The following is a 16,335-nucleotide window of genomic DNA, read 5'->3' on the forward strand; positions in this document are numbered from 1 at the left end:
CAGTGTCACAGATGCTTTTCAGTTCATTTGGGGTTAGTTTGATTTTGCCAGCCCCATAGCCCCTGGCCTCTTGCCTAAAGTCACCCATCTGTATGGTAAGGAAGTCAAAAGCCAATAGAGAGTGTATACATAACATGATACAAATTTTGCCAGAGAAGAAATAGAAAAAATTCAAGGTAGACAGTGCACAGTTAATGGATTAACTGTTTTTATATAATTCATGAATGATGATGTTATTATAAGCATGTCACCCACTGAATATTTGTAATTATCAAGGAAGGATAGAAAAAATTAATATGTCTTAGAAGATCAAATAATTCTCAAATATACTGTACTATATGTGGAAAGTCTTGATCTATCGCTATAAACCAAGAAGGCCTGACTAATAGTGACCCCCCCCCACCCATGGATTTCTGAAGTTGTATCTCTACAGAAGTAGATATTGCCCAGTCTTCCTTCTGAGGAGTGGCTGGTGGGTTTGAACCACCAGCCCTCTGGTTGACAGTCCAATACCTTAGGCATTACACCAGCAGAGCTCCCTGCATATATCAAAAATGTTATTTGTAGCCTGTGTAAGACTTTATTCTCCAGTGGAAGAGAAGTATGTATTATTCTTATGATTATAGTAACTTGAACTTTGTAGCTGAAGTAGCAAAATTTAAAGAATAATTCAAAGAACACCTACTCATCTCATTACTTGAATGTGGATGTATTGTCCAAGCAAAGGTTGGGCTGTTTTATCTGACAAACCAAAAAGTCTTATCTGACATTTTCTTTTATTTTTCCAATGTGTACAGTGTTTTCATGGTAGGAGGTTTCTGAAGATAGCAGACTCTGGAAGAAAAAAGTGTAGTAGTCCCACCCAATGCATTTTTGGTTGTGTTTTTAGTCCTAAACTCAGTACAAAGTATGGCCATGAGGAAGATAATAGTAGGCATGAGATGGGAGCTCTGATGGCATAGTGGTTAAAGCGCACAACTGTTGACCAAAAGGTTGGCAGTCTGAACCCACTAGCCACTCCATGGGAGAAAGATGAGGCAGTCTGCTTCCATGAAGATTTGCTGACTTGGAAATCTTATGAGGCATTTCTACTCTGTCTTATAGGGTCCCTATGAGTTGGAATTGATTTGCAATAACAGATTTTAGTGTTAGACATGAGATAAGAGGAGAAAGAGCTTTGGAATTGGGATCAGAAAATATGTGTTTTACTTCTGACTTTGACAGCCTTCAGAAAATATGTCCCTTAAGCACTGACACCAACATTCAATGCGACCCTTAGAATTATTTGTTTAGTTTCTGATCTTGCGCAGGAAGGAAAGTGTCTGTGGAAGGGTCTTAAGCTTATGGAACCAGCTAAGATAATACAGAATTTGGTCACCAACTGTTTTCTTCTTTACCAAGAGGAGAACAAAAGAAAAAGGACTTTCTTTTCTGTAAAAGCTCATGGCAACCCTGGTGGCCCAGTTAAGAGCTCAGCTATTAACTGAAAGGTTGACTGTGTGAACTGCCCCCCCCCCAGCAGTGCCTTGGAAGAAAGGTTTGGCAATCAATCTACTTCCAAAAACATCAGCCACTGAAAACCCCATGGTGCACAGTTCTACTCTGACACACATGGCGTCATTGTAAGTGGGAATCAACTCAACGCCAGCTGTTTTATTGCCCTTTTTACACCTGAATCACATAAGCCATAAACACTTGGAGGGGATTATCAAGGGAGAAGTGAACTTGGCCTGCCAACCTAAACTTGTAACAGTACCCATATTCTCCATGGATTAGCTTTTCATTGGTTTGTTTGTTTGTTTGTTGACATTATATTTTATAGAAAGCATTGTTCTCTGGAAATTTTGTCTGAAAAGTTAGTCTCTTTTTCCAGTTTAACAATCTTACATGTATTTCATCAAGTGAATTAGCTGTTAAGAAACTTAGTAAATAGTTTAAACTTTTGTTATATTCCACTTGTAAGAGTCTTGTACATTGCTAGGAAATGGTAGGAACTTTTGTGAATTTATGTAAGAGAGTAATGAATTATTCTATTGAAATATTAATATCATTGTTCAAGTCAACAAATATTTATTGAATGCCTACTATGTGCCAATCAACGTGTAATGGAGAGAGAAGAGTAAAAGTTAACTGCGGGTCATTTACAGTACTAAGGAAGGTTATAGGGAAGAGCAAAACTTAATGAGGCAACGTAAAATAATGTCTTTTGTTAAATACGTGATTGTGTGGGAGTTATTTCTGGGCGAGAAAAAGAAAAGAAAGAGATTGCAATGAGGGGGTCTGAACTTGAGAGCAGACCAGAGCTGAAGTATCTTTCTCATGTGTGTTTGTGTGTGTATTTCTCTTCAAGATCAGAACTTATGCAAACTCTACTGTATCGCAGAAGGATTTGATTTCTTCTTTTCTTTGTCAAATAAAGTCAAAGATGGGACCCCATGCTCGGAGGATAGCCGTAATGTTTGTGTAGATGGGATATGTGAGGTAATAATGATCCTTCATTCCTTCAACAAACATTTCCAGACAGCTGCTTTGTGCCAGGCACACCCTGCACGGGGCTAGAGAGACGCGGCAGACGGACAGCTCAGAGCCCGACGGGGGAGAACGCCGGACAGACACATACTGACGACATACGGTGGGGTGTTTGGGTGGAGCCCGAGGACCAACAACAGCCAAACCTGTGTTAGGCCCATGGGCTGTGTGGAGAGGGGACCACGAGAGCTAGATCTGAAAGGGTCAGTTGGAAGAGGGTTGTTGGGGAAGGCGTGGGGGGTGCGGGGGACAGAGTGGTGAGTCATCAGAGTGCTCCAAGGCTGACTGGAGCCTGGGGGTGCTGAGGTACTCGAGTAGGGTGCACACAGGCCAGTGCAGCCTTGCCCTCCAGGGCCTCTCGCTGCCAGGAAGAGGCGTTGGCAGGTGTGCCCCTGGAGCTTGGAGGAGAGTCGTTGGGGTAGGGCTGGCAGAGCCTCCGGGTCAGAGCTGAGTTATGAGGCAGCAGCGCGGGGACCCATTGAAAGCAGGGAGACCTCGGCCTGGAGGCCAGTGGGCACCTCTTGTTGCTGGAACCTGGTGGGAGGAAAGGGACGGGGAGACAGACTGGGAAAGACTTTGCTGCTAAGGGAACAGAGAGTGACAGGGCTGTACTGAGATGAGGAGTGCAAGGACTTCTAAGATGAACGAAGTTCAGGTGCCAATCCATTGTGTGCAAATGGTGGGCTTTTAGAGGAGGCAGTTCCTCAGGGGAATAGTCAGTGGGGTCAGCAAACGGCCGTGATGCAGGTGAATCGGCTACTAAGTCCCTGAGTGTCATCATTTCAATGCATGAACATTAGGCCAGGTGACACTATCAGGACCTCCCGCTGCTCTCAAATGCTCGAATCTCCAGCTCTCTGTCTAATGATGACCTGACTTGTTAGAGATTTCATCCATTTCATCCTGTAAAATGTATTCTCAATGATACAGAATCATGACCCTTTATCTGCAACTCTGAAACCCCAAACCCTAAACATTTCAGCGGGGCTCATTTAGCTGTAAAGTATAAGCTGATCTGATTTTGTTTGGTGGCAGCAACCTGGCCTGAATGGCACAATGAATGTGTTATTGGTCCTAGTCCTTCCAGTTAGTGTGGACACATGCACATTGACCATAAAAACATGAGCTCGTGTTATAGTGGGATATTCCCCTAGGCCCTACTGGATGCTCCCATCACATATATGTAAACTTGTCTAAGATCCCACATACTCTGAGTTCTGAAATGCCTCAAGTTTGCAAACAAGGTATTGTGGACTACAGCTATTTGGGTTTTGAATGGATTTAAATATATATATATATATATACACACATTATAGGCTACACTGTAGCCCTGGTGGCACAATGGTGCCTAGCTGCTAACCAAAAGGTCAAGGGTTTGAACCCACCAGTGGCTCTTTGGTAGAAAGACCCGGTAATCTACTCTCGTAAGGATTACAGCCTACTTCACCCTGTGGGGAAATCATGCTGTTTCATGAATGTTGTGTGGTGTTGCCATGAGTCAGGATGGATTCAGTGAGCACCCAACAACCTGAGGCCCTGTGGGTCTCTCCCATCATATGGACTATGTGAATAGCATGGATGACTTAAAAAAAAAAAAAAAGAAAAGAAAGGAGAAGAAGCCAGAACCTTCTGAGGTTCTGAAATGCATAGAGGTCACAAACAAGGGGGTATGGACTATAGCAATTTTGTTTCAATGAACTTTTTGCATTTTATGTGCTATTGTTGTTGTTGTTGTTGTTGTTGTTATGCCATCAAGTCAGACCTGACTCATACTGACCCCTCCTTGGGTTTCCAAGGCAGTATCACTACGGAAGTAGATTGCCCAACCTTACTTCCGAGGAGTGGCTGGTGGGTTTGAACCACCAGCCTTCTGGTTAGCAGTCAAGTGCCTTAGGAACTAGCTACCAGAGCTCCTAAAGAGATGGCCTGGTGGGGAACGGCTGGTGGGTTTGAACCTTAGGCCTGAGGCCATGCTATGGTCTTTGCTAAACCAAAACAAACAAACAAACAAAAAAAAACCCCACTGTCCTGGAGTCGATTCTGACTCACAGTGCCCCTAGAGGACAGAGTAGGACTGCCTCAAAGGGTTTCCTAGGCTGTCATCTTTACCAAAGCAGACTGCCTCATTTTTCTCCCACAGAGGGATTGTTGGCTTGGAACCACTGACCCTTCAGTTACCAGCCAAACTCTTTAGCCATTGTGCCACCAGGGCTGCCTGCTAGGAAATGCAAAACCAAGAAGCAACCTAGAACCTGCAAAGGGCCCCTGAGATTTTAAGACATTGAATAAGTACACTGCTCACCTAATTTACTACTAAAGATAATGTTCATGTGGCATCCCTTACTTCTTACCAGTAGGCAAGGCTCTTCCAAAGGGTGGTGGCATCTGTCCAATGGAATCTTGTGTGGACACATTACTTGTCATTGTCCCAAGCTCTTCATTTTAGTCTGAAATTCACCTGTGTCTCCAACTTGACTCCTGGATAGATTCCATCTGGGCTCAATACCGCCAAAGAGGACAGAATCTGTCCCACTTCAAGGGTCTCCCACCTTGGGTCTGGAGAGTAGAAGTATAGAGTCACTGTGCACATATTAGGTATCCAATGAATACTTGTTAACGACATTGCCTCACTGCTTTTTAAACTTTCATGGGGAGGAGCTTTCTTGCTTGTGGGTTGTGACATCTTTGCTGGTGTCCTTTCTTTTATGAATGGCGTGTGACATGGTGGGGTCCTCCAGAGAGTTGGCTGTGACAATGTCCTTGGGTCAGATGCCATTGAAGACTCCTGTGGTGTATGCAAAGGAAACAACTCGGACTGCATGATTCACAAAGGTCTCTACACCAAGCACCATGCCACGAACCGTGAGTGCTGCAGATCATCTTCCAGTTTTACAGAAAAGATAGGAGCTCGGGCTTCTTTGAGGGAAGAGCTTGAGGTGACAGTGAGGACAGCACGTGGCCAGGGGCCTGAAAGTTTCACAGTCTTATGTCCCTACTTTAACTTGAGCTTCACTTTTCAAGCATTTTGTTTTGGTTGGAAGTGGTTGCTAGGTTATGTGAGTGCAAGTCAGTCTTTGGAATCATGAAAATTACAATAGCTCTGCTCCAATTTGCAAAAAGGAAAAACAATAACTTACAAAACTAATGTAACCGATGGTGAAAACAGATCTTCCCCTGGTACCCAATGTGGACTCTCAAGTTTCATGTGCAGAGAATGTAAGCTGCTTAGGGCTTTTGTCTTGACATTATGGCATGAAGTACCATCCCTCCCCCACCCCCGTTGCCTCTCGTGTAGAATATTATCAGATGGTGACCATTCCTGCTGGAGCCCACACCATCCGCATCTACGAAATGAACACATCCACCTCCTACATTTCTGTGCGTAATTCCCTCAAAAGATACTACCTGAATGGACACTGGACTGTGGACTGGCCAGGACGATACAAGTTTGCTGGCACCACCTTCAACTACAGACGGCCCCACAACAAGCCGGAGAGTCTGATGTCAGCAGGGCCGACCAACGAAACCCTGATTGTGGAGGTAGCATGTGGTTTCAGGACATGGGTTTGGGGCACCTCAGGGTGTTTTGTAGATCCATGGCTGTTAGCGTAACACTAAATCCATTGAAAAATGTTCATAATCAGATCACGTGAAACCATGAATCCATCCATAAGCTGAATGGAGCTGTGCCCACATCCATTGCTTTTGAGTCAATTCCAACTCCAGACGACCCTATGTGTTACAGTTTAAAACTGTGCTCCACAGGCTTCTCTTGGCTGTAATCTCTACAGAAGCAGATTCACAGGCTTTTCTTCCCTTGTGCCACTGGGTGGGTTCAAACGGCCAGCCTTTCGGTAGTAATGGAGTACAAGTCACTGGTGTCCTCAAGTACTTTTGTATGGAGAAATAGCTGCTCCAAAACCCACTGCACCCCTAGAGGATGGAGCTGAACTGGCCCAGAGGGTATCCAAGGCTGTCTGTCTCTACAGAAGCAGACTGCCACATCCATCTCCTGCAGAGTGGCTGGTGGGTTACAACTCCTGACCTTTAGACTAGCAGCCAAGTGCCTAACTACTGCACCAGCAGAGCTCCCTGAAGGGGACAATAAACCCAACAAACTTTCATTTTGGGGCAAGGTGGGGCTCTTAGTTCTGCACTTACTCACACTGCATTTGCATGTTCCATGGACCCTCCATCCATTTGCAGAATGCATTTCTCTCAGGAGCTCTGTGGCAAACAGGTAGACATGCCTTTAAGTAGACACCATCATCACTCTGGTTAGGCAGCAAAAGATTCTTGAGTTTGTTTGGAGGAAGAAACTAAATGTGAGGCAGAAGGGTGGGATGTGGATGCATTTTCCTGTATCTCCCTGAGTCTAGAGGAGAATGGTACTCCACATGGGAAGTTAGTGTACATTTTGGCAAGTAAAATTGGCAACTATTTTCTTTATCATCATGACTAAATTGTTGAAGTGTTACTGTCTAAAGGCTTCTCAAACAAAGGAACATAGACATACTGATTACTGCCATTTGTCTGATCTTTGCTCTTTTTGTGTAGCTTCTGTTCCAGGGCAGGAACCCGGGTGTTGTGTGGGAATATGCGGTGCCTCGGCTGCGGGGTGAGAGGAGGCTGAGTCTCCAGCCGAGCTACACATGGGCCATCATCCGCTCCCAGTGCTCAGTGTCCTGTGGAGGAGGTAGGTCACGTCTTGTGTCTCCTGGGGAGGTGGGCACATGGGCCATTATCCAGTCCTAGTGCTCTGTCTCTTGTGGCAGGGGAAGGTCACATCTCATGTCTCCTGGGGAAGTGGGCACGTGAGTCATTGTCCAGTCCCAGTGTTTTGTCTCCTGTAGTGGTGGTAGATCATGTCTCATGTCTTCTGGGGAGGGGGGCACATGGGCCATCATCTGGTCCCAGTGTTCTATCTTCTGTGTGAGAGAAAGTCACATCTTATATCTCCTGAGGAGGTAGACATGTTGGCCATCATCTAGTCCCAGTGCTCTGTCTTCTGTGTGGAAGTACATCACATCTTAAGCCTCCTGAGGAGGTGGGCACATGGGCCACTGTCCAGTCCCAGTATTCTGATGGTGTCCTGGGGAGGTGGGCACTTGGGCCGTTGTCTGTTTCCAGTGCTCCATCTCCTGTGTCAGGGGAAGGCCACATCTTATGTCTCCTGGGGAGAAGGACACATTTATTTATAGGGTACTAAAGGGGCAGGGAGGCTGCATCTTCTGACCTTCTCTAATCCCACAAGAGGACCACATATCACTATCTGTAGCCCAAGGCCTATTCCTGAGGGGCCAGACATGCTGCCTCCCTCCAGCCCTTTCACCAACCCTGAAACCAACCTTTCCTCCTGCAGCACCTACCACTTCTCTGCTGGGTTCAATAATTCACTGCAGTGGCCACACAGAACCCACAGATTATGGGGTTTATTAGGGAAGCAACAGGCTACAATTCAAGTTTAGGAACACCCTCAGTGTCTCTCAGCCAGCCATCTCTCAGCCGACAGTCTCTCTCAGTCTCTCTCCCAGCAGTGTGTGTCTCTTGGTGTCTCTCTCAGCAGTGTGAGTCTCTCACAAACCTCAGCACTGCATGTTTCTCTCATCCCTCAGCCAGCAGTGAGAGATTCCTTCTGCCTCTAAGAAGGCTCCTTTTGAGCCTCGCAGAGTAAGCAAACTAACCAATCCCAACATCAGAGTTCTATACACCTGAGAGAGAACAAACTTCCCACAAAATTACTTTGTGCTGCTGCCAACAGAAATACCCCAGGTGGGTAACTTTAACAATCAGGAGCTATTCAGTTGCTCGTGGCAAATTCCACCACAGAGTTTACAAAGACTTGTGGCTAGAAAAGCCACACTGTGTAATTTACTACACTGCATGGGGCAACTCAACCACATGCACACTGCACTGGCCTCCCCAGTATCCTGAGCAGGGGCCCCAGGCTTTCCCCTGAGGAGACATTGACACCCCAGAGACAGAGAAGTGAGCCGGAGTCACTGAGTTTCACTTGAAAGACTGAGCTACATTATTAGTCTCCTCCATGTCCAATGTGACTTTGAGGGATTCCTCTGATGAGTCGGTTTCTACTGTTCAGGAACGGCTACTAGAGGTGAATTTTTCATAAAGTAGTGATGTAAGAATTTCAGGGATGCTTCAGTGAGAACAACAAGAAAAAATACATCAAAAAGAAGAGATTGTCATGGCAGTACCTGACTTTGTCATCCTAAAACCACCAGAGGTTTGAGTCATTGTTTAAATTCATAAAGCTCTTTACCCTGAAAGAAAACTTTTTGATAGAGACTTTATGCACACTCCGGTAAGGATGGCACACTCTGGCAAGGATGCCAAGGTAGTCTACTTCCATAAAGATTTACAGCCTTCAAAACCCTATAGGGCAGTTCCACTCTATGCTACAGGGTCTCTATGAGTCAGAATTGACTTGATGGCAGTGGGTTTGGCTTTCTGGGTTTTGTAAGTCAAAGCTGACTCTATGGTACTCAACAACAGCCAAGCTAAGGATTCTGACATTAAAATGCTTTCTAAGAAAAACAATGTCACCCATCTGCACAGATGGATAACAAACAAATAGGTAGAATGGCAACAAGAGTGAAATATAGGGGGAATCCCACACAGGTGGTGTGGCCCAACAGAGCCACCATCTTTGCTATTCAGAGTGGAACAGAACAATATTCCTCACACACCTCTATTCATGATAAGGGAAAAATTAATTTCTATGTGTACTTATTTTCCTTCACTTTCCCTTCACTCATAACTGGTCTTACAGAACACTCCCTGCTTCTAGGGATTATATTGAATGTACTTGATATTATCTGTCCCTTGTTGGAGTCATCTGATAATGTTTGATTAAAATATTCGTTGAATCATAAAGCCTTATATTTGTGTGAGACCATGAAACAAAGACACAGAGGTGGCTTCTTCTGACCTCCTCTAACTTCCCAAGAAGAAGAGAGAATCATCTGCAGTAGCCAAAAGCTTATTCCTATGAGACCAGACATGCCACCACTCTCCAGCCTTTTTACCAGTTTTGACACCAACTATCCCTCCAACAGTACTCACTACTTCTCTATTGGGTTTGATAATTCATTGCAGTGGCCGCACAGAGCTCACAGATAATACTCACGATCATGGGGTTTATTAGGGAAGTAACAGGCTATAATTCAGGTGAGGAGTGCGCTCATGATACAGTTCTTCAATGGGGACAGTCTTTCCTCCTCTGCTGTGCCCTCAGACATTCCTCTTTGGCCCTTGCCCTCTTGTCCTGGCCTCTGCCTCTGTGGGTCAGGTAAGGCTGCCCCTTTGCCCCATGCTTCTTGGTTTCACTCCCACCATCTCTGCACTGGGGTGTCTCTCTGCCAAGGAGGTCCAACACAGGGATCTTGGGTCCAAGGACGTGCTCCACTTCACCTCCAGCTCTTCTCTCTGGATGGCAGTGAGATCCCCTCTCTGCCTCTAGGAGGACTCATTTTAAGCCTGGCAGAGTGAACAAAACTAACCAATACCAACATCAGAGTTCTATTTGCATGGTCCCACCCATGCAAGCTGGATTCAGAAGAAGACATGGAATGAGGTATATCATTGCTGATGTCAAAGGGATCTTAGCTGAAAGCAAAGAATACCAAAAAGATGTTTACTTGTGTTTTATTGACTATGCAAAAGCGCTTGATTGTGTGGATCATAACAAATTATGGATAACATTGAGAAGAATGGGACTTCCAGAAAACTTAATTGTGCTCATGAGGAACCTGTACATAGATCAGGAGGCTGTCATTCAAACAGAACAAAGGGATACTGCATGGTTCAAAATCAAGAAGGGAATATGTCAAGGCTGTATCCTTTCACCACACTTATTCAACTTGTATGCTGAGCAAATAATGCGAGAAGCTGGATTATATGAAGAAGAACTTGGCATCAGGATTGGAGGAAGACTCATTAACAGCCTGTGATACACAGATGGCACAACTTTGATTGCTGAGAGTAAGCAAGAATTGAAACACTTACTGATGAAAATTAAAGACTACCATCTGCAATATGGATTACACCGCAATATAAAGAAAACAAAAATCCTCACTACTGGTCCAATAAACACTTTCATGATGGATGGAGAAAAGTTTGAAGTTATCAAAGATTTCATACTGCTCAGTTCTATAATGAACACCAATGGAAGCATCAGTCAAGACATCGGACAATGTATTGCATTGGGCAAATATGTTGCAAAAGACCTCTTTTGAGTGATGAAGAGCAAAAATATCTCCTTGAAGACTAAGGTGCACCTAACAGAAGTTATGGTATTTTCAATCACCTCTTATGCATGTGAAGAAAGGTGCACAATGAATAAAGAAGACCGAAGAAGAGTTGATGCCTTTGAGTTGTGGTGTTGGAGAAGAATGCTAAGAGTACCACGCTATGCTAAAAGGACTAATAAATCTGTCCTGGAAGAAGTGCAGCCGAATGATCCTGGGAAGCGAGAATGGCCAGACTTCGTCTCACCTACTTTGATCATGTTTTCAGGAAGAAAAATTCCCTGGAGAAGGCTATCATGCTTGGTAAAGTGGAGGGTCAACAAAGAAAGGTTAAGGCTCTCAACGGGACAGGCAGTGTTTCATTCTGCCATGCATAAGGTTGCTATGAGTCGGAAATGACTCAACAGCACCTAACAACAACAACCCAGTAATCCGGTGGGAGTTACAAAGACTATGGCTACAAAAGCAATACCAAGTAACTCATTGCCCCACAGGCCATTATGATTTTCCAGTGTCTGGGGGGCACAAACCATTAAGTGCTTAGCTTCTAACCAAAAGTTTGGGGGTTCAAGTCCACCTGAAAACGTGGTGATATAGAATATATATATATATACATATATGTATGTATATATATATATATATCCTGTATACATATAGAGGTGCAGTGCCTAAGGCACTTCACTGCTAACGAGAAGGCTGGTGGTTCAAACCTACCAGCCATTCCTTGCAGGAAGATTGGACAATCTACTTCCATAGAGATACTGCCTTGGAAACCCAAGGAGGTGCTGCCATGAGTCAGGATCAACTTGACGCCAGTACATTTGGTTTCTATAGATACAGAGGCACATTGGAAGAAAGGTCTGGTGAGCTGCATCTGAAACATCAGCCAATGAAAACCATAAAGAGTGCAGTTCTGCTCTGATGCACTTGGGGTCGCCAGGACTTCATGAGTTAAATCAAACCAACAGGAATTGGGAACAAAGTTAATGAGTTTCAGAACTCTTGTGTGCATCCTCATTTGAATACTAAAGTGTGAGGGATGACATGGAAATATCTGTCAAGGATGACCGGTGGAAGAATCGATTTCAGGACAATCATTTCTCTCTCATCCTCCCTTTGAGCACAGAGCATTTAGAAGGACTCTGAGTTTTCTCAGCTGCTACCAGTGCCTAAGTACCCTGTACCCTGAATGACACTGATTATGTGATATTATACTTACAAGTTACCTCATTATACTAAGCGATAATTCTCACATTGAGAGTCTCGAGGAAATCAACCCAACACCTCCCTAATCATCTGCCTAAAGATTTGTGTTATAGAGTCAGAGAACGTGCTGTTGGTTTTCAATTGGGTTAGAAAACCTGAGTTTCTCAGTACGACAACCAGATGGAGTGGTGGGTGCCCGTACTTTATCACATGTGTGGGGTGCAGCACCCCTATGGTGTCTTCCCAAGGGAAATCCAACCTCCTGTAGGTCCAGAGGCTCAGCTCCTCATCAAAGCACCCCCCTCCCCACTATCAACTTCAAAGAGACAGTTGAGGGTCACAAAGATAACGGTATCTAGCTGTCTGTCCATGAATGGTACAAAAGAGCTGTGTGTCAAAAATTGGGAAGAGACACTTTTAAAATGGTAGCCTTGCAGATTTGAATGAAACTGGACCCATCTCAGTCTATGTAGATGCAAAGAAAACACAACTTCCCTCTCCTGTTCTCAGTCTCTCATCTCATTATCCCTCAGGATTAGCTTATTTTGTCTACAAAGATGAAAGTAACAAATACTTACCTGCCATTTATTGAATCCCTACTGTGTATTTTCACCTCCATTACCTTGTTTAAACCCTCAACTCCTATAAGAATAGTACAGCTACTGTAAGAGTAGAAAGACTCTAGCTGGGCACCAGCTAGATTAGATGCAAAGACTGACTTCAGTGGACTAAGTTTCACAAAATGTTCGAAACAGCCTTTCGTGGTTATGAAGTTTTAGGATTCTATGTCCACCGATTCCTGGAAGTGATGATAAAAGCTCAGTGTATGAGCCCTAGTTCTACAGAAACCATAGACTCGGGAGTTTTAGGAACTGTCCAAGATTAGCCAATAGGCAACTTGAGTTGAAGCAGGTCAACCAACTCCCAGGTGTGCTCTTCCTACTCCCCCCCACCACCACCCATAAAGCTCCAACCAAACACATTTCTGATGGGTTGGGCCCATTCATATTCTTTACCAAAGAACATTCCCCCAGGGAAACACAGTGTCTTGCTCAACTCGCTGTCTTCCTTTCATTTACTAACGGGAACTGTTGTCCCTTGCATATCGATCGAAGTTTCATTAGGAAGAGGCAACCTCATGGAGGTGGCAATGCTTATGTTTTAACGTGACCTACAGATCGAAGCTGATCTTGTTCAGTATTTTGTTTCTTTTTTTATCTACATTTGGGGAACTTATAGAATCTCCTGATAGGTTTCCATCACAAAAGTTACTTACTGAATATTAATCGCAGAAATTTATTTTGGGACAAGGTTTTGACTTCCTCAGGCTTAATCACCCCATTATAAATGGTTACCTTGATTTATGGGTTATCAGGATTCATTGTCTATATGCCTTTCTGGACTTCAGAGTTTCGAAATTTGATATCTGATAAAATATATATGTTGGAATTCAAATCTTTAGTTATTTTATGTTTATGAAATACTTCATTGATTCTATCCTATTGGAGATACACCAATTCTAAAAGTTATGTCAAATTATTTAAATTCTTTGTTATCTAAAGATACCATATTTAACTGCCTGAATAATTAATACAAGGGTAAAAAATCAACAGAAGCATTCAAAAAGAGTATCATGAATAAAAATTAAACTTAAATATCTCATTTCTTCAGAGTTGAGAGATAACTAACTTCTCCAATTAATCTAACAGATAGAGCAGCTGATCATTCTTGCTTTTTAATGTCTTAGAAGTGTGTCAGCCACACACACTGCCACAGTGGCTACAGTGAAGTGCTAAACATGGCAATGTTTGTGAGGATGATGCAGGATTGGACAACGTTTCATTCTGTTACACAGAGTCTCTATGCATCAGAGCCTCCATGGTACCTAACAACAGACTTGTGTATCACGTAGCAATTCTGGACCTGATTCCCAAAGGAAAAGGGGAAGGGAGGGCCCCATTTTCTCTGCATCTCCATATGTTTCGTATTTCTACCTGCCCCCATTTCCTGATATCCGGGATTGTTGTTGTTGCTGTTGCTGGGTGCCACAGTCAGTTCCAGCTCATAGTGACTTTTTCAGGAGAAGGAAACACGCTGATCCTGCACTATCTTCATAGTTTTTGCTTTGTTTGAGCCAATGAAGCAGCCGCTGTGTCAATCCATCTTGTTAAGGATCTCCCTCTTTTGTGGATCATCTCATCTACCAAGCCCAATGTCCTTCTCTAGGGACTGGTCCTTCTAGTATGTCCAAAGTGTGTGAGACTAAGGCTCACCATCCTTGCCTTATAACATCCTTTTCTTAGCTATGTCCTTGTGAGTGTAATGTCTACAAGAGGATTTTTAAAGGAACCTGTTAGGGAATGAATGAACTGGGAAAAGAATTTGGAAAAATCACCCCACTCTTTGCTTCATTGGAGAAACATCTGACATCAGTAGCAGAGGGATAATTTGTTTTTATTTAAAGATATCCCATTTTCTTATTTGGAATAATGAGCTCTCCCTATATACAGAAAATACCATTTCTAGGCAGAAATGACATGTTCTGGCAGCTTCCTTAATTCCTTTTTTCTCTTCTTTCACACTTTGATGATGTAACTATACTCACTCCTCATTTAGTGACATCATTAGGTTTCCAAAGACCAGACAGTTATGTGAAAATTGGCATTAGGCAAAAAATGGAAGATGACCACATCAGATAAATAAAAATACATCATTATGTAATGCATCATTATATAATTGCAAAAGTCCATGATAACATAACTACCAAATTCCATCATTGCATAAGTGCCAAATTGGATCATTACATAACTCTCAGAAGACTGAGAATCATGGCCTAGCCAAACTGACACATAACCTTAACCACCACTGCCAGTATTTCTCTTGCCACCACCTTGGCATTCATTCCTGCCAGACATACATCGTTAATGCACAAAATGATCAGAGGGTAGATTTTTCACTATTGTCATAAATGCTACGTATTGGAAAATGATGTGGTCAATGAGGCAGGAGTAGGCATATGTCCTTCATTTCAGGATCCTTACTTCCAATGCTCTGACTGGGCCCTCAGTCAGTGTCTGTGATGTGGGTAATGGAACAAGGATTCAAAGAGTAAGACACAAAGCAGAGTATGTTATCAGGACCAGCTTCATGGATTATTCCTGTGTCTAATGGCACAATGGGTTAAGCACTCAACTACTAATGGAAAGATTGGTGGCTCAGACCCACTCTCGGTGCCTCGGAGAAAGTACCGGTGATGTGCTCCCAAATGGTCCTAGCATTGAAAACCCTACGGCATGCTGTTCTGTTCTACCCCATGGCATCCGTTTTGTTGTTACTGGAAGATGGGATGTGTGGACTTTCTCAAATAGAACGATGCCACATGACTCTTGTTTATGATGTAAAGACACCACCCATTTCTCAAAATGACATATGTTGTAAATTTTTAAATAAACAGCTATGATTTAGCTATTTCACTGTGCTTCACATAACTGATCTTGGGCTTCTGGTTTATTTCTGAATTAAAATGCTACTAAATTTTGGTTAATCCTTCCTGTTTGCATTTTATAATGTGTATGGATGATTTTTTTTTTCCTTTCAAAGATAAATATTCCTTGAAATCACAATTAAAGTTTCTCAGATAAATCTTCCAATAGCTGATGAACCAAACTCTTTTCTATTTTTCCAGTATTACTCTCTTTACCACCTACAAGTATTTATAGGGCTTAAACTTTAGCTTAGTGATGAGATTTGGAAAAGGGGGTGAAAGCAGTAGTAACCTGATTGTCATTTTGTTGATATCAAGCCATTCATTCATTCATTTACTCATTCTTCCCTTGTTCAGTCAGCAAATACTTTTTTGTGTGTGTTCTGGTTCCCTAGTGCCACTCTGGCAGGAACATACCACAAATGTGATGGCCTTAACAAAGAGGACTTTATTCTCTTACAGTTTGGGAGGCTAGAAGTCCAAGTTCCAAGTGCCAAGTGCCAAGTTGTAGGGGCTGAGTGAAAGCCCCTCCACCATGGGCTTCAGCTCTGCCTCTCGCTCCCGGCCCACTGAAGCTAGAGGCATCTCTTCACTCAGACAGCTACTGGCTGCTGAGGCTGAAAAGCCCAGGGTTGACAAATAAAATGGCACAGTGCCAATGTTACCAAACCACACAGCAGGCCGTTAATTCAAGTCCATTGAAAGTCCCAAGGTCAGCAGAGCATGGTAGGCTGCTGAACAACGACACGGCTACATACAGGATTCAAGTGTGCCGTAAGTTAGAGACCATTTCCGAAGCTGTTTCTTATATATGGGAAGCAGACCACATACCCAAAGGCAGTTACTCAG

At 43.5% G+C, this 16,335-nt stretch overlaps 1 protein-coding gene across 1 annotated transcript in view; it reads left to right on the forward strand.

Annotated features, from left to right (window-relative positions):
- The window catches only part of ADAMTS16 (ADAM metallopeptidase with thrombospondin type 1 motif 16), a 361,524-nt gene that overhangs the window by 173,544 nt on the left and 171,645 nt on the right, over window positions 1-16,335 (forward strand). Inside the window, 4 exon segments of the mRNA XM_007953260.1 lie at window positions 2,351-2,481; window positions 5,268-5,391; window positions 5,825-6,069; window positions 7,087-7,225. Of these exon segments, the coding sequence (XP_007951451.1) occupies window positions 2,351-2,481; window positions 5,268-5,391; window positions 5,825-6,069; window positions 7,087-7,225 (639 nt within the window).

The sequence above is a fragment of the Orycteropus afer genome, unplaced genomic scaffold (genome assembly GCF_000298275.1).
Source record: "Orycteropus afer afer isolate SDZICR_OR568_19922 unplaced genomic scaffold, OryAfe1.0 scaffold00381, whole genome shotgun sequence".
NCBI classification, from domain to species: domain Eukaryota; kingdom Metazoa; phylum Chordata; class Mammalia; order Tubulidentata; family Orycteropodidae; genus Orycteropus; species Orycteropus afer.